The sequence below is a fragment of the Oryctolagus cuniculus genome, chromosome 19, assembly GCF_051225735.1.
Source record: "Oryctolagus cuniculus isolate XC-2025 breed Fujian yellow rabbit chromosome 19, ASM5122573v1, whole genome shotgun sequence".
Taxonomy (NCBI): domain Eukaryota; kingdom Metazoa; phylum Chordata; class Mammalia; order Lagomorpha; family Leporidae; genus Oryctolagus; species Oryctolagus cuniculus.
The window spans coordinates 7773062-7793747 of NC_142885.1; the positions used below are offsets into that span (position 1 = coordinate 7773062).

The 20686-nt window shown below is 53.2% G+C and overlaps 1 protein-coding gene across 2 annotated transcripts in view; it reads right to left on the reverse strand.

Annotated features, from left to right (window-relative positions):
- The window catches only part of BAIAP2L1 (BAR/IMD domain containing adaptor protein 2 like 1), an 86464-nt gene that overhangs the window by 9294 nt on the left and 56484 nt on the right, over window positions 1-20686 (reverse strand). The window contains exons 4-12 of one of the 2 annotated variants that reach the window (XM_051839015.3): window positions 11476-11537; window positions 11291-11362; window positions 9409-9546; window positions 8326-8478; window positions 6367-6534; window positions 3771-3918; window positions 1708-1915; window positions 1030-1107; window positions 55-235 (exon numbers count right to left, since the gene is read on the reverse strand). In XM_051839015.3, coding sequence (XP_051694975.2) covers window positions 55-235; window positions 1030-1107; window positions 1708-1915; window positions 3771-3918; window positions 6367-6534; window positions 8326-8478; window positions 9409-9546; window positions 11291-11362; window positions 11476-11537 — 1208 coding nt within the window. Of the gene's footprint in view, window positions 1-6; window positions 236-1029; window positions 1108-1707; window positions 1916-3770; window positions 3919-6366; window positions 6535-8325; window positions 8479-9408; window positions 9547-11290; window positions 11363-11475; window positions 11538-20686 lie in introns of both variants that reach the window. The other variant, XM_089320929.1, reaches the window with a different exon arrangement.

Consider the following 20686-nt stretch of genomic DNA (forward strand, 5'->3'; position numbering starts at 1 on the left):
TGCCACCTTCCTGTCCACACTTGCGCACCCAGCACACAGGCGAGTTCTACTCACAGGAGGCGTGGCTTCTGGTCTGGACCCGGGCGCTCTGAAGGTGGAGGCGCTCTCGGCAGTGCCCCCTCTCTGGGCGGCAGCTGCTCCCGTGGACAGACACTCGAGGTAATCGGGCGGGGGGATGGCCACACTGCTCTTCTCACAGAGGTTCACGGTGCTGACGCTTCTCACCGGTGCCGGGCTCCAACCCAAAATGACAGAACCCGGTTAGAGGAGGCCCACGGCCAACAGGGCAGTCAGGAGAGGACCAGCTCCCCTCCCCCTCCCCATGTCACTCTGTGTCAACACTGGATTAATTTAGTTATCAATTAAGATAATGAAGACTAGAGCAAAACCTTAGCAAGTCCTGCACACTTAAGACGCAGGTGCCGCTGAGGGGTCGCCTGGACGGGGAGCGGGGAGCCCGAGTGGTTCAGGGTGAAGACGCGGCTCGGCGCGGAGCAAGTGCCCGCTCCTTTCCTCGCCGCCCGGGGTGGCTGTGGAATGAGCCGTCTCAGCGGCAGCTACGCCACCTGAGCAAAACACAGACATGGCACAGGCACCGACTGAGGCCCGTCGGCGTGGCCAAGGCTGTGGGGCAGGTGCTGGTCCGGCCTGATGGACGCCAATGTTTAAGGGGCGGGCAGCAAGGGGGGCTGCAGAGGAGACGGAAGAGGGGTGGCGGCTCGCTGAGGATCCTGGCAAACACACCGCAGGTCAAGGAGCCCCAGTGAGGGCCTTCCAGCCCGTACTCCAGAGCCAGGGCCTGCCAAGTGAGAGCACAGAGAACGTGTGCCTTGGCTTGGGCGCCAGCGCCAGGGGAGGGCTCGGGAGGGCGGACGCAGGTGGCGGGGGTGGTCTGGAATCGCCGCCGCTGATGGTTCTGCAGGCTGAGGCTTCTCCGTGGGGTTCGCTGCGTACCCACATCAAAATTCTGCTGTGCCCGAAGACATCCGGGCAAAGTCAGTGGTCAGGGAACCGAAACACATTCACTACCTCGGTGTGGGTGGAGCCACGGTTTCCTGTGCGTTTTCTTCCAGCAACTTGGTGTACGAGGATGGGAACCAGCCCCTCCTGTGGGTCAGAGTGAGAAAAAGGCTTCTCTGTGGGGTCAGCAGGAAACACAGGGCGACTAGAGGTTGTCCTGACGGTGGCGGCGCGGCAAGGCCGGGCCGTGCTGCCATGAAGGCCCGAGTGTGGACGGAATGAAATTAGGGCTTTCAGATACATGGAGGTACTGCACATACGATGAATACTGTATATGTAACAGTTGTATTTGTGTTTCCTCTATTCTTTTTTAATCTCCTGAGTAATCTACGTAGCATGCTGACATAACCTAGTTACAGGAAGGTGTGTGTACTCGCGCAGGGCTGAAATGCAGAAGATGGCATTTAAACCTCGCATGTGTTAAACTCTAACAAAGTAGATCCGACATGCAGATTATCCTTGAGAAGACAAAAGCCACATTTACAAGAAAAATAAAAAGCTAACTTTCAGAGGTGACTGTGTGTGATCTGGTAATGTACCAAATTTATACACGCACAGACAGAAAAAACAGCCCCACTAACTCCAGTTGACCAGGGCAGAACTGTAAGACCGAACCCTGGCTACAAGGCTAACAGGCCCACGAGGGCAGCGCTGGGGGCTGCGAGCAGAGCCCCAGCCGAGACTTACGCTCTGGTAGTGTCGTGCTCGCCGTACAGCCAGCCGTCCTTCTCTTCGGCCACGAGCAGCGTGAGGACGTCTCCCTGTGCGAAGCTCAGTAAGGTCTTGTTGGTGCCGGCGGTGTGCGGGAAAATGGCCTTCACCCTCTGCCTTCTCATCAAGTTCAGGCCAGTGGCCACTGAAACAGAACGCTGCAGGCTGGTGTCTTCTGAAGCAGCTGCGAAGCGAGCAGGCAGTCTCAGCTCTGCCCAGAGGGCACTCAGAGAGCCCCCGCTCCCACAGCCCGCGAGTCCCTCGCCTGTCACTGCCTGGGGGCCAACGGGCAGACCGGGGCGGAGGGTGGTTCACAGCTCTGCAGGCGACTTGAACCCCGGCTCTTTGCACAGAGGCAGCTCCAGGACTCCAGTGTGCTCAATGATCTCAAAGATCACACAGCCAACAAGTGGCAGAGCAGGAACCTGCCTCGGGCCTCTGCTCCGAGCTCGGCGCTGCCCAGCTGTGTCTGTTCGCACCCAGACTCATGTCATTTTTCTGTACAAACTTTGCTAGCCCAGTATATTTAATTTAAAACATCTGAGACCTCTTCTTGCTTTACTCTTGCAAATTCTTAATAATTACAACACCAACTTGCTGTTTCCTTAACGTGCTACCTGGCGGCACCGAATCACTTACGGGCAACTTTTTTTTTTTTTTTTTTTTTTTTCTGACAGGCAGAGTGGACAGTGAGAGAGAGAGACAGAGAAAAAGGTCTTCCTTTGCCGTTGGTTCACCATCCAATGGCCGCCGCGGCCGGTGCGCTGCGGCCGGCGCACCACGCTGATCCGATGGCAGGAGCCAGGTGCTTCTACTGGTCTCCCATGGGGTGCAGGACCCAAGCACTTGGGCCATCCTCCACTGCACTCCCTGGCCACAGCAGAGAGCTGGCCTGGAAGAGGGGCAACCAAGACAGAATCCGGTGCCCCGACTGGGACTAGAACCCGGTGTGCCGGCGCTGCAAGGCGGAGGATTAGCCTAGTGAGCCGCGGCTCCGGCCCTGGCAACTTTCAACTGGTTGTCACCAACAAGAGCCGGAGTCACGGAATAAATGCTGCACAACCATACAGCTTAGCTTTATACATTCAAATTTTCAATTTACTTTTAAAATTCATTTGAAAGGCAAAGAGAGACAGACAAAAACAGAGAAACTTCCCCTCTACTACTTCACTCCCCAGATGTCCCCAACAGCCAGGGCCGGGCCAAGAAACTCAACCTAGGTCTCCCGGCGGATGGCAGGGAGCTAACAACCTGGGTTACCACCTGCTGCTTCCCAGGGTGCATTAGCAGGAAGCTGGAACAGAGAGCAGAGCGGGACTTGACCCAGTCCCTCCAACACGAGACATGGGCTGCCCTGGCGTCACGGAGCGCACAGCACTTCCTTCCAAGGCCAGTGCCTGCCAGACGGCCCCCTTCCCACTCACAACCCCGGCTGTCATCCTAGAAGCCTCGGTCGTGCTCAGCAGCTCCACAGGCGCCCTCCAGCGCCAACCCTGGCTGCTGCCACGTTCAGACCCAGCAGAGGCCTGGAAGGTCCTGGGTGCCAGGCCCCGTGCAAGGAGTGAAGCCTTACGAAACATCTGCCGACAGGGCCGAAGCCGAGCGGCTGAAAAGCGGCGTCAGTTAAGACACGAGCAGCAGGAACTCCTGTCTCTGGATAGTGTGAGGTGCACAGAGCACTGGGCCTGCTGATAAGATTCATAACCACAATTTTGTTGTGTAAACCTCTCTGGCTTGTTGTATTGATAAAGAGATTTTATTACAACTGCCACGACACAGGGAACAAAGTGCGAGGCTGTGCATATTCTCCGCGAATGTTTACACCCCACCCCCCAGCAGTGTTTGCCCTGTGTCAACACCAGCCTGTGCTATAGGGCTGCCGCCCGCCACAGGCCTCAACGCAAAGCCCGATGTTGAGACGTGGCTAGTCGAGGCTTCAGGGCTGAACATCCACCTCTAAAGCAAGATACACGCACCCCCAGTACAGTACTGACAGCTTACTTTTTAAAATGCACAAGAATCAAACCGCAGTCTCTTACCTGTGGAATTATTTGTCTTTTCTGAGCTCTGAGTGACTGTTGCTGGGTTATTGAACATATCAATCAAAGGACTGGTATAGGCTCTGGCTGACGGAGCGGGGGGCATCTTTGGTGAATGTTTAGAAAGGGTGTCGTAGTCTTTCCCAACCTGTGAACAGTTCTGTGTTAGTCTACTATCAGGCACCAAAGCAGCGGCCACCTGCCCCAGGCCCCAGGGCTGTTGCCTACCGCGTGCTTTCAACTCCACCTTGTCCCCCCAGCTCTCTCAGTTGTAGGGCAATGCCCCTGCTTTTATTAAAAATTCTGATTTGAAAGGCTGAGAGAGATATTCCATCCACTGGTTCACTCCCCCAAATGCCTGCAACAGCCAGGTGTAAGCCAGTTGAAGCCTGGAGCCTAGAACTCCATCCGGGTCTCCCGTGTGGGTGGCAGGGACCCAAGAACTTGGGTTATCCTCTGCTGCCTCCTAAGTGCACTAGCAGGAAGCTAGATTAGAAGTGAAGCAGGGGCCGGCGCTGTGGTGCAGTGGGTTAACGCCTTGGCCTGAAGCGCTGGCATCCCATATGGGCACCGGTTCGAGTCCCAGCTGTTCCACTTCCAATCCAGCTCTCTGCTATGGCCTGGGAAAGCAGTAGAAGATGGCCCAAGTCCTTGGGCCCCTGCAGCCGCGTGGGAGACCCAGAAGAAGCTCCTGGCTCCTGGCTTCGGATCAGCGCAGCTCTGACCGTTGTGGCTATCTGGGGAGTGAACCATCGGATCGAAGACCTCTCTCTCTCTGCCTCTCCTGTGTAATTCTTTGAAATAAATAAAAATAAATCTTAAAAAAAAAAAAAAAAAGTGAAGCAGGAGTAGACCCCAGGCACTCCCTGTAGGGGGTGTTCGTGTCCCAAGTAGCGGCTTAACCTGCTGAACCAATTTCTATTCCCAATGCCCCATTTTGAATTCAAGAGTATCACCCATTTGTTTGTTTCATTTTGGTCTTCACCATCATAAAAAGCAAGAACAAAAAAGCAGTTATCCCCCACTCCCCTTAACCATCTGCCAACCACTAACCTACTTTCTGTTTCTATAGGTTTTAGGCTCCCTCTAAGTCACCGATTTGCATGCAGCCTGCGGCCCCATCCCTGAAGTGTTTCTAGAACTTTCTCTTTATCCCTAACATTCTGCAACTCAAACCCAGTCTATCAAGCAACTAGCCTTTTCTGTCCATCCAGAATCCCTCTGGCCACTGTGTTAGGCCAAGCAGAAGGCCCTGCAGTGACCTCTCCAAGGCCACAGGAAGAATGTGAGAGGGGTGAGAAACAGGTGGACTGGGGATCTGCTTTGGAGATAGAAGTAAAGGGATAAAGTGTACACCTTACATCATCTCTAGATGACTTACGATACCTGACACAATGGAAATACCATAAAATAGTGAAAAATGACAAGGAACACATCTGCACAGATGCACTGTTTTCCTGAGTATTTCTGACCCCCTGCTGGCTGGCTGTGCAGGCGTGACGTCCCTGGGCAGGGAGGCCCTGGCTCTCTGAGTCTTTGCTGCCTGTGCTCATGACCACAGACCCACAGCGACACGGGAGAGGAAGACACACTTCCAGGAGTGTGCCCTGCCTCTGCGGTCCATGCATGCTGCTTGTCCAATAGACAGGAGTCCCTGGGGCCTGCTGCTTAGCACGGGTGGGACAAGGGGAGGGGACTGATGAGCTCCCCAGCTGACGACATACACAGATGCCCCTGGTTCGGAGTCTCCCCCTTCCCACGGCACCAAGCTCACTGCTCTAGGGAGCGGCTCCACCTCTGCAGGGGTCCTGTCCTGCACTGGCCTGGGGCTGAGACTTCCTTCCACGTGGATTCTCCAGGGGCTTTAAATAGAGAGGCAGTGGATCCACGGGAGCTTGTGAAGAGCAGTGAAGTCTAGATTCAGAGAGCAGCAAACGACAACGCCCGAATTCAGTGCCTGATCCTCTGGTGACCAGCTTCCCTGGAGCGCCTGACACGGTGACCAATGCTGGCAGATCATCATTATTATTTTTTTAAGGTAGCTCTTGCTCTCTTTTTTCCCCAGAAAAGCTTATTTATTTAATTTATTTATTTTTGGGTAAAGAGAGACAGAGCGAGAGAAACAGAGCAAGTGAGCAAAAGATGCTCCTACACACTGGCTCACACACCTAATGCTGACAACAGCCAGGGCTGGGGCTGAAGCAGGGAGCCAGGTCTCCCACACAGTGGGACAAACTTGAGCCATCACTACAGCTTTGCAGGTCCACATTAGCAGGAAGCTGGAGTCAGGAGCCAGGGATGGGACTCACACCCAGGTACTGTGACGTGGGGCGTGGGCGACACAAGCAGCATATGACCCACTAGGCCAGAAGTCTGTCTCACGTCAGACTTTTTCTCATCTATTCTGCTTATATAACTTGTAAAGCCGGAATCCTTAAAAACACCAACAATAACATTCCCCAAGACAGGAACACAGAACATGAGCAGCTGGAGAGCAAGTTCCCAGTCCGCACGGAAGGGGCAGCCAGGCCCCGGCGTGGACACAGCCCACACCACGCGAGCACACCACAGAAATCGGAGCGGTGTCGGCGCCTACCACGCTACTCCTCTCGATCATGGGTGACGGCTGAGGCGTCCCGGACACCGGGGTGGAGGCGGGGGTCGTTATTTCTTCTATCATGTTTATGATTTTCTCCGGCACTTTGGTGACATCACCACAGGTTTCCTGCCATCTGGGCAGCTTGGAGTTAAGTAACTCCGCAGACTGTAAATTCGAGAGAAACAAAGCTTAAGACAAAGGCACTCTGCTGGAAAAGCTGACGAACATCTCACGTGGTGTCGTCACTGGTAACGCACTCCTGGCTCAGCACCAGGTGCAATTCGGTGAGCAGGCGCAGCACCTAAGAGCCACGTCTTCTGTGCCAAGAAGCACCCAGGCTTCAGCGCCAGAGGGATCCCCAGGCGCCCTCAGTGTGCACACAGGCTTACGACCCAATGAGGGCTGTGAGTTATTAAGAACAAGTCCAGACACTAAGGGCAAGGGCTGAGCTGTCTGCATGAATCCCCACTACTTTCTGGTTGGCCTCAGAAGTGCCAACTACCGTATTCTCCCTCCTACTTCTAAGAGCAGCACCTCCTGAGACGCAGAGGAGCCAGCTCCCTGACCTCGCAGGACTCAGTGCACGGGTTAGATAGTGGATCAGATTCTGTCCAGCACAGAGGGCTCACAGACAGGTGTATCGGGCAGTGTCGAGGACACTCCTGCTGCACAGTGACCGTGGTGGCTTCGGAGCAGCACAGCAGGGATGCAGACAGGCACAGATGAGGTCCTGTGGCCCTGGGGGCTGCGGCTGCTCTCCCATGAACCTGGCTCTGCTTCTACCACCAGACTCCTGGGGGTTCCCCTAAGCCTGAGAACCCCTTTCCTAGGGCAATCTGGTTGGAAAAGGGGAGCAGGGGTCCTGGCCTGAAACAACTGAGGGGCAATCTCGTGGATCTCAGCCAGCCTCTACTCAGGAGTGCTAGGACCCCAGCCGCCTCCCTGGAGCACGGGGCAGGGCAATGCCACCGACCACCTGCTTGGGCCTCTTTGCCCAAGAGCACGGAAAGACCCGGGGTCCTTCAGCTGGCAGGAAGGAAGGCACCGACAGCTGCCTGGCAGCCGGGACGACTTCCAGCACAGAAGATCTGGTTCCTGTCAGCCTAGCGCTCACGACTGGGACCCAAAGTCAAGTCTAAGACAGGCTCTGCCAGAGCCAGAGCACATGGCGCACGGGCCAGGCGCCCGTGACGCAGGGACACCGCCACAGGGACAGCCGCGTGGCCGTGCCTGCCGCCTCAGGACGCGCCGCAGCAGGCTGCCCTCTGTGGGAACCGGGATTCCAGAGCAGCACGCGTACGGATGCACTGTGGACACGAGCGGGCATCCAACAGAGCCATTCTCCCTCTGCTCTGACAACTGTGGGTCTAGGCATGTAGATTCAGTAGCTACACACTCCCTACGGGTGCAAAAACATTCGAGAATAGGTAATGTGTGCACACAGCAAAGGCCAGGGGAAGGCAGCTGGTGCCCACTTTCTCGGGAAGTCTCCCGCATCAGGGAGCGCCGAGTTAAAGACCTGGTGTCCTGGTGGGGGACAGTGGGGGTGTGTGGCCTGGAGCAGCACTGCTACTGACCACACCCTACCCCTCAGACCCACAAAGGAATGCGGTAAACCTCCCAGGGGAGCAGGCCGGGCACCCTGGGATCACCCAGTCTGATGAGGCATCAGAAAGTCTGCGAGAAGTCGACTCACAGGTGAGAAAAGTGGAAAAAGAAGCTGTTTTCAATGAAGCGTGATTTTATGAGGGATTTTGAAAATGGATGTGCTGCTAAATAAATTAAATGCAACGAGCAGACCCTGGACCACTTCGTCTGTGTTTCTCTAAGTTTACATATTCCAGTTGGCCCAAAACTGCTTCTTGGGAGTCTCCTTGTTGGCGAAACAGGCCCAGGCAGGGAGGCCTCCAGCGAAAGGCGGGCACCCTGAGACGGAAGGCGGAGCCCTGCGCCCACCTGCAGGTGGTACCGGTGGATGTGGTCCACGAAGCTGCAGTGCTTGTCCACCAGGAAGCAGAAGCGCCTCTTCTCTTCCAGCAGGGCTTCCTTGCAGCCGTCCGCGATGAACTTCTGGATTTCACTCTGGCGAGAGGTAACGGTCTCTACGTACTGGCAAAACACATTCCAGTCACACAGGATGACAGAAGGCGTCAGATGGCAGCAGCCTGTCACTCACCTTCTGCTATCTTCACCCTTGTTTTATTTTGATAATGGAGCAAACACTAGACGCAGATAAACATGAGACAGATGTGTCTCCTGAGGGTGTCGTTAGATCCCTGACTCACAAGTGGAGATGGACAGAGGGGTCAGAGGCTCTGTCCTCCCGCAGGGCCGTGTGCCCTAGATGCTACCTCGCGCCAGGACATCAGTGTGCTCTGCTAGGGACCGGGCAGCTGCAGGATCAAACCCCAGCTCTAGGCCGGCGCCGCAGCTCACTAGCCTAATCCTCCGCTAGCGGCGCCGGCACACCGGGTTCTAGTCCCGGTCGGGGTGCCGGATTCTGTCCCGGTTGCCCCTCTTCCAGGCCAGCCCTCTGCTGTGGCCAGGGAGTGCAGTGGAGGATGGCCCAGGTGCTTGGGCCCTGCACCCCATGGGAGACCAGGAAAAGCACCTGGCTCCTGGCTCCTGCCATCGGATCAGCGCGGTGCGCCGGCCGCAGCGCACCGGCCGCGGCGGCCATTGGAGGGTGAACCAACAGCAAAGGAAGACCTTTCTCTCTGTCTCTCTCTCTCACTGTCCACTCTGCCTGTCCAAAAAACAAACAAACAAACAAAAAAACAAAAAACACCCCAGCTCTAAACGCCAGTCACATGACTTCTCCCAGGCCTCCTTTTCCCGCCTGTACAGTGGGGACAGTGCCCCCTTTCCCTGCCTGGTTCATGAGAAGAAGCTCTTTTTGGGAGGCCACTGAGTACTCTGGGAAACTAAGTCAGCGTGCTTTCTGTCCACTTCAGCGAGGGCTCGTGTGGAAGCTGACCTCAGTGAGCAGGCCTCCCCCTCACCCGCACAAGAGGCCACACACGTCACCGCAAGGCTCACCTCTATCTCCTTGTGCTCGTACTTCAGCGCATTCCGCCCTCCTTGGCTTTTCCTTCTGATCTTCTTCAGCTCGGCCTGCGATTTCTCCAAGGAGTCTAGCTTGCTCCTGTGCTCTGCCTGGTACCTCTTCAGAGTCGCCTGCAGGTTCAGCGCCGGGCTTACTTCACCACGGCACTCACCGCGAGCGCGCTTGCCCACGCCTCCTCCCCGACGCCTCCCACGGCCCCTCTGCTCAACGTGGACCTGGATGCTTTGTGAGGGGCCCTGAGCAGAAGACAGCAATGTCTTCTCTTTATCTTTTTCTTTTTTTTTTTCTTTTTTTTTTTTTTTGACAGGCAGAGTTAGACAGTGAGAGAAAGGTCTTCCTTTTTCCATTGGTTCAACCCCCAAATGGCTGCTACGGCCGGCGCACTGTGCCGATCCGAAGCCAGGAGCCAGGTGCTTCCTCCTGGTCTCCCATGTGGGTGCAGGGCCCAAGCTCTTGGGCCCTCCTCCACTGCACTCCCGGGCCACAGTAGAGAGCTAGACTGGAAGAGGGGCAACCAGGACAGACTCCGGCACCCCAACAAGGACTAGAACCCGGAGTGCCAGCACCACAGGCGGAGGATTAGCCAAGTGAGCCGTGGCGCCCGCCTATCTCTTCTTTCTTCCAGGGTTTTCTGACACTGCATGGTGAGTGCTGTGGTGAATACATAAACCATATCGGATCACACACTCCTGGCTGTTTCATGACTTACTAGGTCAAGAAACAGAACGAACAATTGTAACGGCTTCAGTAGGGGCTGGGGCCTGACAGGCCCAAGGTGCAGTCCTAGCTTCATCCCCATCTCAGCAGTCACTCGGTTTCTCTGAAACCTATGCTTCCCTCTCGTCTATACAGTGAGGAAAAGAAGGGTGTCACGTTCCAGGGTTTGCATAGAAGTCAGATGGCACATATGAAAGAACCCGGCACTGAGCAGGTCCCAGCAGCCAAGGCCTCACCAGTGTGTGCCCACCCTGGCCATGGACCTCACGAGGTCCCTACCCTACCAACTTATCTACGGACCATGGAGGGATGACTTCAGGGTCACTGCACTGCTTACTGCCATAAGGGGTCTCGGTAAGAGGCAAGGGGACTGTGGATGACAGAAGACTATTCGAAGCAGAAAGGGGAGGTGGAGAGCCTTGGGCACCAGGGTTGGAGGACCAGACAGGAGACCCAGAAACTGCTCCACTGGGCAGTATCAGAGATGGGCACGCAGGAGAAGTCTGCAGACTGCACCAGGGGGCCACAAGGAGCCCCTGGTGGAGACCCCCCACAATGACTCCTGTTACAAGGGCGGCTGTGAAACATGCACCCAGACGTCTGTCACAGCTGCAGGTCCTCTGAAAACTGATTTTTCTTCAATGCTTTTTCATAAAGATCCCCAGTGTTAGCATAAAGAACTCCACAGGCTGGCACTGTGGCGCAGTGGGCTAAGCCTCTGCCTGCAGTGCCGGAATCTCACATGGGAGCCGGTTCTAGTCCTGGCTGCTCCTCTTCAGATCCAACCCTCTGCTATGGCCTGGGAAAGCAGAAGATGGCCAGATCCTTGGGCCCCTGCACCCACATGGGAGCCCTGGGGGAAGCTCCTGCCTCTGGCTGGCTCAGCTCCAGCCGTTGCCGTCATCTAAGGAGTGAACCAGCAGATGGAAGACCTTTCTCTGCTTCTCCCTCTCTCTGTAACTCTGCCTCTCAAATAAATAAAAAAAAATTTTCTTTTAAAAGAAACCCACTCAGCCCTTGGGGGCATCCAAGGGGACATCAATGCCAAGCTCTGCCCACATCTCGACAGAGCCGAGGGGAAAGTTCCCAGGTGCCATCAGGCACCAGGACAGGGGTGGTAGCAAACTGTGCACTCACGTTCATGTATTTCACGTCAAGTTCTATCTTCTTCTCCAACTCATGGATGATCTCCTTGTGGAATTTTTTGAACTGTTCACAAAAGGAATAAACAATTCACACCAGATTAGGGGCTTTAAGCAAAATAAGTTAAAAAAAAAAAAAAACCAAGCAAATAATTTTGTGAATGTAAAGAGTTCACGTACATTTTCATCGAGACTCTCATTGAGTTTCTTGTGGGTGTTCGAAATCTCTATGAGAACATGGCCTGTGAACAAAATCAGGTGTGTTAGGGGCTTTGTCAAGATACTACAGGAAGTAAAGGAGGGGAGGGGTCACCCCGGGGACCTCAGGCCCAGATGGACGGGTTCCAGACAAACAGCAGAGGTCAAGTCCACCCACAGCATCATCCAACAAAACAACGCGGCTCTTTCTTCTAATCCACACTGCTCTTTCTACATCTACCTGTTCCCTACGCTGAACCTCCTAAGTGACTGAATTTTGAAATTCTCTTATAAATGATTACCTTGGCCATCGCAGTAATTAACTATGGAAACAAATTATTTATTCTTACTTAATCCCCGGTGCATGCTGATTAATCGTGAGGCGTTAAGAGAAAGCAGCTATTTTCTTTATCTTATTTTAGTTCACAGACCACTCTGGGAAAGATGAAGGCCAGGGGAAACTGCACCAGGCACAGGGCTCTCCTGGGATGACAACAGCTCTAGACACAGGCAGCCCTGTGACAGGAGGGAATGTTCCAGGGAAGGGAGCCTCCCCCGTGGACAGCCACAAAGCAAGCGCTGGCTTTGGAGCACACCTGCCTGGCGGCAGCAGCAGACCCTACCAACTTATCTACGGACCAACAGGGAGAACCACAGGAACCCACGGAACCAGCACCACCCAACAGACCAGGCCTCAACCAGGAGCACTAGGGGCGGGCTGAGCCGGCAGGTCAGATGCCAGATAAGGAGCTCCTGAGGGGGACTGAGAGGCTGCTGTAGACAAGGAAGAATTAAAATTAAGACGGTGGTGCAATAGAGCGAGAACACAGACAGACTCTGCCTCTGCTGGTACCTCCTTACAAGTGACTCCACCACTCGTTCAGGAAGATCCTCAGCTATCTGGCTCAGGAATCACCAGCCCAGGCTTCTCCCCCATCTCTGCACAAGGAGCCACAGTTCCCTCCTACGAGGCCTCTCACACTCCGTGCGTCCACAGGGGAGCGCGCAGTGAGCGAATCTCACTAGTCTTGGCTGCCAGCCTGCTGGCCCGTAGGGGTCAGTCTCACCCATGTCCCAGCCAACCAGGACGGGGACTCCCTCTGCATACGTGACCACCTCTAGAGCAGAACGTGTCCCTGACTCATCCTGCTCCCCCTCTAGCCACGGGAGGCAGTCCTTTCTCAGCGGGAGGGAAGACAGAAGGGAACACAAACACAGTGGCCCCCAGTGATCCCCCTCACTACGGGCAGGAGACAGCTGTCCCCGCCACCCCCCACTGCTGCTTGCCACATGCGATCCCGCCCCTGGGGCTTCCCAGCAGGCCCCTTTTCCCCACCTCCATCACCTGCTTCCAGCCTTTACCTCCAGGTCCTCAGAGAGTTCTCTTCCGGGCCACCTTCCTTACAGGTACCAGCGACCCCCCCCCCCCCCCGAGTGTCGATGCCACCGCGATTCCCCTGCCTGCCCGAGGCTGCCTCAGGTGAACTGGCTCCCAGGTCCCCACGCAGGGTTCCTGCTGTGACAGGTGAGCTCCGGCACAACCTGAGGGCAGAAACATCCTGGAGCTCAGTTCCACCCAAGTCCCCCGACCCTGACCGACGTCCACGTGAGAAAACCACCTGCGGCTCCCCAAGAGGCGGCTCCACCGGCCAAGAGCACACCACGCTAACGCGCCACTTACATCCCCTGGTCACTTCAGACGCTGCAAAGTCTCCGTGACCTCCATGTCTGTCTTAAACCCAAATCAATTCCCTGCTGGAGACGAAAAACTAGTAAGACTCACTTCTAATACTGGAAAATCAAGTGTTCTGTTCTTGGCAAGCCAGATCTACTGGGGGAAAAGAAGTCTAACCACCGTCTCCTGAAGTCATTCAGGGGGCTCCAAGCGGGAAGCCAGGCACTCACATTTCCTCACAGCGAGCCCTTCATGGCCTTGCCCTTCCAACCCCACCTCGCGGGGCCTCCGACAAGTGTGCTGCCAACAGCAGGGTGCCCGTGCGGAGGCTCTCATGCACACGCACACCGCTAACCCTGGTGCTCTGCGTGGAGCATCAGGTGGCTCAGGAGGGAAGGAACCCTGACCTGGTCAGCCCTGGTCAAGTGCTGGCCTCTCAGCAGCCGCCTCCGAGCTCCCGGATAAAGGGACTGAAGCACATGCTGGCTGCCCCACGAGTTTCTTGAAACGGAAGACGAAAACAGCCTTCTGCTCAGGACGTGGGGGTTAAATCTGAACTGAGTCAGGGTTTGCTTATGCTTGAAATGCTGTCACGGGTTTGTTGACTCTCAGTCCTGTAACCCAAGTTTTTCATAAATCACGTATGAGAATAAAAAAAAATACCCTGAAAAATTCAAGGGTGGAGTCCGGAAAGCATAGCCCAGTTCACATGGGGCGGAACCTAGGGCGAGCCTGGCAGGCGCCCGCACCACCGTGTGCATGGCACCGACCATTTCTCCTTCATCCCAAGTCAATATTTCAGGAAGAAATTCACAGGAGTGAATTTCTACGGCTAAAGCCATGGTCTGAAGCGCCGGCATCCCATATGGGTGCCAGTTCTAGTCCCGGCTGTTCCTCTTCTGATTCAGCTCTCTGCTATGGCCTAGGGAAGCAGAAGTTGGGCCCCTGCACCCGCGTAGATCTGGAGGACGCTCCTGGCTCCGGATCGGCTCAGCTCCGGCTGTTGCGGCCATTTAGGGAGTGAACCAGTGGGTAGAAGACCTTTCTCTCTGTCTCTACCTCTCTCCGTAACTCTTTCAAACAAATGAAATAAATCTTAAAAAAAAAAAAAAAAAAAAAAAAAGGAAATTCACAGGAGCTACAGCAATGTGACTCAGTCTGAAGGAGTCATTCTAGAGACTGTACACCCCAAATCCACTCTCCACACGTTCACAGTCGTGAGCGCAGCCGGACTCAGAGGCAAGGCCTGCCATCAGTGTTCACCAGGACTCGCACACATGATGGTTAGTTAACACACTATGGCTCTAACTTCAGGAACTCTGAACAAATATGCCCCACACATTTGGACAATACTGTAGCCAATAAACACAAGGACTTCAAATGTTAAGTAACAAAATCTAAAGAATGCTAGTGGCATGAACACACAGAAGTTTCTCATTTGCAATATGGTCACTGGGTTCACAGGTATTTTGCACTGGCTGATTCTTCACCAGCTCGCAGGGTAAGCGTAGAGGAACCAGAGGGAGAGTTCAAGTGTGATGCGCAGCACAGAAGGTGTGCTGAGGACGCGGGCAGAGATCCTGTCCATTCCTACCTGATCATGGTCACAGACACACTCATTTCCAGAGCCCAGCACGAGTCACGCGTGACCCCTGACCTGTCACACATGGCATCAGAGCACGAAGCACTGAGCAGAAGCCAGCCTACCACTGGCCTAAAATTCTACTGTGCAGATTCAAGTAAAACGAACCAAAAAGGTCAATGGAAAAAAGTTAGTTTTCCAAACATCCACTGTGGAGAGACAGAAACTGCCCAGAGGTGGGACGTGCTGAAGACCGGCACCACCCACCGAGGTCAGCAGCCGCGGCCATAGGGCTGGACGTGAAAGGCCGACAGAGCGTAAGGACAGCGCGCAGCCCTGGGGCCCTCTGGCGGTGCTCTCCTCGGGCCAGTCCAGTGCTGTGCAGCCTACGATGTGCAGCAGGGACCGAGTGAGTGACACAGAACATTCTCGCCAAGCCCGGCTCTGACTTCACCATCTGCAATGCTGCATTCTAATTATTCTAACACTGTGCTGTGCTCCTGAGGAAGGAACGAACAAGGGGCTGTGCAAGCAGAGCCAGCTTGAAGGGGCCGGGACTGGCCAGACAGAAGACAGTGTGCACACAATAAAGACAGTAATAAATTCTAAGTAACTGAAAAATCTAGAACCCCCAAGTCCACAGCAGTAGTAAACAGGTAAGAAAGGAGGGGCGAGGGAAGCTCTTGCTGAAAGCGGAACGCTGAGCGTCACAGCTGGGAAACTATCATTTTGTAACCATCAGAGTGGGGATGACTCAGAAGTCACTAACAGCTCCTAAATCTAGGGTACGCGTGTGGATGGGAATAAGGAATTGTGCTTGCAACAGAAAGAAATACTGAGGATGCAGCGTGCAAGTCAGACATCGCTTCCAGCAGACCGCCACGTTTACAGCACACACGAGAGGAAAGCGAAGACCGTATGCAGACGGTCCCCTGACAGGGCCCAACAGGACCTGGACAGCACTCCAGCCGAGAGCGTGCAGCTGAGCCCAGCAGTGCAAATCTGGCGCTGCTAAGTCGAGATCCTGTGCCCCCAACGAGTTACACGGTTTACCTTCACACCGGTTCTTACTGCAGTGCTGAACTAGCTACCTATTTGTTTTCTGAGAAGAACACAAGATTCCATTGACGGGTGGCTAGTCCAGTGCTGGCTGAGAGAGACGAGAGGTGTGCTGGGGGAGAAGGATGACCTACACCCTACTTAGCTAACATGAGACAGTGACAGACACGGTTAAGATCTGCAAGCTGAGGCTGGTTGGGGCTGCAACATAGTGGGTTAAGCCACTGCTTTCAACAACCGCATCTGTATCAGCGTGCTGGTGGGAGTCCTTGTTATTCTGCTTCTGATCCGGGTTCCTGCCAATGTGCCTGGGAGGCAGCAGTGGTGGCCCAAGCACTTGGGTCCTTGCCACCCACATGAGAGATGCCGACGGAGTTCTGGGTTCCTGGCTTTGGCCTGGCTTTTCTGGGCATTTGAGGAGTAAACCAGTGGGTGAAGACCTCTCTCCTCCCTCTCCTTTCTCTCCTCTCTCTCTGCATTTCAGGTAGATGAAAATAAACAAATATCCTGGGGGTGGGGGTGGGGTCCTGTGAGCCAAACAAATTGCAGCTACAGATTCATTTTTGTCTCTCCTAGGAGAGCAGGGCCCTTTTCTCAAACAAAGCCAATAAAACCTGGTTTCATACCTAAGTGTAGAACACGACGCCCAAAGGACACTGACCTTCCCCACTAGAAGGCAGAAGCGCTGCTGACCTCTTGGTAACAGAGGGGGCTGGAGGGGGGTGGGCACTGTGCAAGTGAGGGATCAGACGTCTCTGTGGAGAGGAGGGCACTCTGTCCCTGCCCACCCAGAACGCAAGGGATGTAGCAGGGTGAGGGCAGAAGTGCCTGCAAGAAGGGATGGGCCAGGGAGGCCACTCAGCACCGCGCACACCCGGGAAGTCATGCAGCCTTGTCCTGGGCAGCTCACAGCACCTCGGCGCCCCCACCTGTGTAGACAGCCTCCTTCCCGGGTCACAGCACAGCGCTTTCCTCCGCTGGGGAGAGACAGCAACGGCTAAGGTGTGTGAATAGGCACAGGCAGCAAATCAGCTCAGTGATGCATGACAGACACCAAGCAAGGGTCCCTACACTCCCACTGTGCAACACGCCCCTTTCTGGGCAAACACTTGTTTTCTGGAAATAAAATCCACACGTTAGGTGTCCAGCTGGTTGTCTTGTTGTTTTTTTTGTTTTTGTTTTTTTTGTTTTTTTGTTTTTTTCTTTTCTTTTTTAAACTTTGCTCTATCCAATCTTTGCATGCTTCAGAGTAACTTAAAAACTAGAGAACACAGGAGAAACACGGGAGACACTGCCCTCCGGAACTCAGCACGGTGCCCCTCCTCCCTCACTCTCGGGGTCCTGGAGGAAAACTGCCAAGCTCCTGCTACCTCTCGGGCAGACTCTATTCCACCTCACGCCGCTCAGAACCGTCGTCACACGTCAGTCGCAAGTGCTGCCATTTCTCCGACAAACTACACCGCGTGGAGCAGGATCAGTCCCTCGGGGGATGGATGGATGTCACCGGCCGCTGCTGCAGGAACAACTGCAGGTACATTTCTGGTGTCTGCTCCAGAGGCTCACTCCCTCACTTAACCACAAGGAACTGGCCAAGCGGCCTGAGAAACTATGGCTCTTACGGGCATCCGAGCGCTAAGCTCCTGGGTGAAGGTTCCGCCCCAGAAGCGGAGAGGCTGAGAGCAACCCAGCGCTGGAGCCGTGGCTGCAGGAACCTGCCTGCAGTGGACGGCACATTCCGAGTTTTATCTCCAGGACCCCAGCAGGCTCTTGTTGTGAGGCCTGGGGAACGCTCCCCTTGCGCTTCTGGCAGAGGGCAGGGAAAAGCAGCCACTGTGAGATGCACTCCGTGCCTGCTCTCCACAAGGAAGGAAGCCTCACCTGGCCCAGATAAAGGTCCTACATACACACCCCAGGTGTCCCGACCTACCAAACCTCCCAGGAAACAATCCCTCCCTCCCTCCCTCCCCCTCCCCGAGGTTTAGGCTAAGGTAACAGAAGGCCCTCCCTTCTCACGTCAACCATCGAGGGGGCTCCAGGATAAACCGGCAGAGCCGCAAGGCATGGACTCCACTTAGAAGAAGTTTTCTAGAGAAACCAGAGAGAACAGGGGAGATAAAAATGACACCAGAGGAAAACTGAAGCCTCTGACACAACTGCAGCTACACCCCAACATTACCCACACCACACCCTACTCCTAGCCAGATAAGCAGGATCCTCACACTAAAGGCCATCTTCCTCAGTTCCTACAACCATAAATCAGGTTCAACCTTCAACACCAAAACTACAGACACACACACACACACACACACACCCCAAAGAATCCACACTCTGAAGAGAAAGAAAGGTAGCAGCAGTTGTTGGGCACAGCCCACAAGACGCCACTTGGGAGCCTGCACCCCAGTGTCAGAGCGCCTGGGCTGAGCCCCTGCTCAGCTTCTGATGGCAGCTCCTTGCTAATGCACCTTGGGAGGCAGCAGCAATGGCTCAAGTACTGGGGTCCCTGCACCCATGTGGGACACCCAGACCAAGTTCCTGGCTCCTGGTTTTGGCCTGGCCCAGCTCTGGCTGTTGTAGGCATTTTGGGGAATAATCAGCAGATAGATGAGTGCTCATTCAAATAAAATGAAAACAAGAATCTGAAGAGACAAAAAGTATCGGGCTGGTGCTGTGGTGTAGTCGGCTAAGTTTCTGCCTACGGCGTCAGCATCCCATATGGGGCCCAGTTCGTGTCTCAGTTGCTCCTCTTCTGATCCAGCTCTCTGCTTACAGCCTGGGAAAGCAGTAAAAGACAGCACAAGTGCTTGGGCCCCTGTACCCATGTGGGAGACCCGGCTCCCGGCTTAGGATTAGCAGAGCTCCAGCCGTTGTGGCCATTTGGGGAGTGAACCCTTCGATGGAAGACCTCTCTCGCTGTTTCTCCCTCTGTGTGTAACTCTGCCTCTCAAATAAATAAATTAAAAATAAATAAATCAGACAACTCAGCTATGGCAGAGATTTTGGAATTGTTAGATTGAGAATCTGAAATAACTATGATTAAAATGCTAAGGGCTTTAGTGGGAAAAATGGACACTGTGCAAGAATAGTCAAGTAATATAAGCAGAAATTAAAACTCCAATAAAGAAACAAAACAAAATGGTAATTTAAAAAAAAATGCTTTAACAGAAATGAAGAATGCCTTTGATGGACTCACCAGCAGACTGGACCTAGTCCAATGAGCTTGAAGACACATAAACATCAACTTCCCAAACAGAAATGCAGAAAAAGCACAACACTATATCCAAGAGCTGTGGGACAATTAAAAAAGGTGTAGAAACTCCTGATGGGAATAGCAGGAGACAGAAAGGCAGCAATGTGAAGTAGCGACGTCTGAGGACTTTCCAAACTTTTCAACACCAAACCGCAGATCCAGATCAGAGGATACAAGACAGGCTGAATACTAAAAAAAAATCTGCACGTGAGAATACCAAATTCAAACTATAGAATACTAAGGACAACAACGAAACCCTCAAAGAAGGCAGAGGGAACAAACACCTGCCTATAGGAGAATGACAGAGTTACATCATCAGAAGTGTCTTCACAACCATGCCAGTCAGAAGAGTGGAGTGAGAAATTTAAGAGCTGAGAGACAAAAACTCACTAGCCTAGGCTTCTTCAGTGAGATTACCATGAAGCAGAAAGGAGGACATTCTTAGGCTGGCAGAGACAAAAATCAAAGATTTACAAAAAGGAAGAGTATTCAAAAGGAATAAATGAAGGTAAATATGATCTTTTTTTTTCCTCTTCATGGGTGGTGGGAGCCCAAATACCTGGGCCACCTTCCACTGTCTTCCTAGGTGCATCAGCCTGAAGCTGGGTTGGAAGTGTAGCAGCCAGGACTTGAACCAGCAGTCTAATACAAGACACTGTTACAAGTGGAAGCTTAAGCCGCTGGCCCTCCAGTAACGCATAAAAGGAATGAAACACCATGACTAAGTAATTTTATTCCACGTATGTAAGGCTAGTTTAACATCTGAAAATCAGTACAATCCATCACATTAAAAGGTTAAAGAAAAAAAAATCATACGATCATACTATTAGGTATCACACTATTTGTCAGATAAAGCACCTGACAAAATCCAATACTCATTCAAGTTAAAACTCCTAGGTAACTACAACGGAGGGGAACACACCCTCAACTTTTTATCTGTAGATAAAAGAACATCTACAAAAACCCGACAGTTAATGCCACGCACAATGGTGAAAAACTGGAAGGAAACCTCCTTTCCATTTAGATTGGGAGTGAGGCATGATGTCCTTTTCACAGCTCCTTCTCAGTACCAAACTGGAAGCCCTACAGATGCTGGATGACGAATGCAGGAAATAAAGATTGAGAAAGAAGACTGTTCTTCAGATGGTTGTCTACGTAGAAAATCCCAAATAAATTGGCAAAAACAACTTCTAGAACGAATATGAGGGTACTTCAAAAAAAAAAAAAAAAAAAAAAAAAAGGAAAATGGAATTAATAGGCAAATTTGTTTTGGTGCAAAGAACTTAAGAATTGATCAATAAGTCATCAGTCAAGTGGTAGCAACATCACAAGATTCATACTTAACATAAAAAAGCCAACTGCTTTCCTATATATCAGCAACAAGCAACTGAAATTTGAAATTAAAAATATTATTTGTATTAAAAAGAAAATGAGGTACTTAGGAACAAATCTATCAAGATCTATATGAGAAAAGTGCCAAAATTCTGAATGAAACCAAGGAAAATCTAAATACACGAACAGTATCCCATCTTCATGGACAGGGAGACTTGATGCTGTGAAGATGGTCACTCAACTTGTCTACAGAGTCAATGCAACAGTAATCGCAATCCCAGCAAGTCACTCTGTGTAT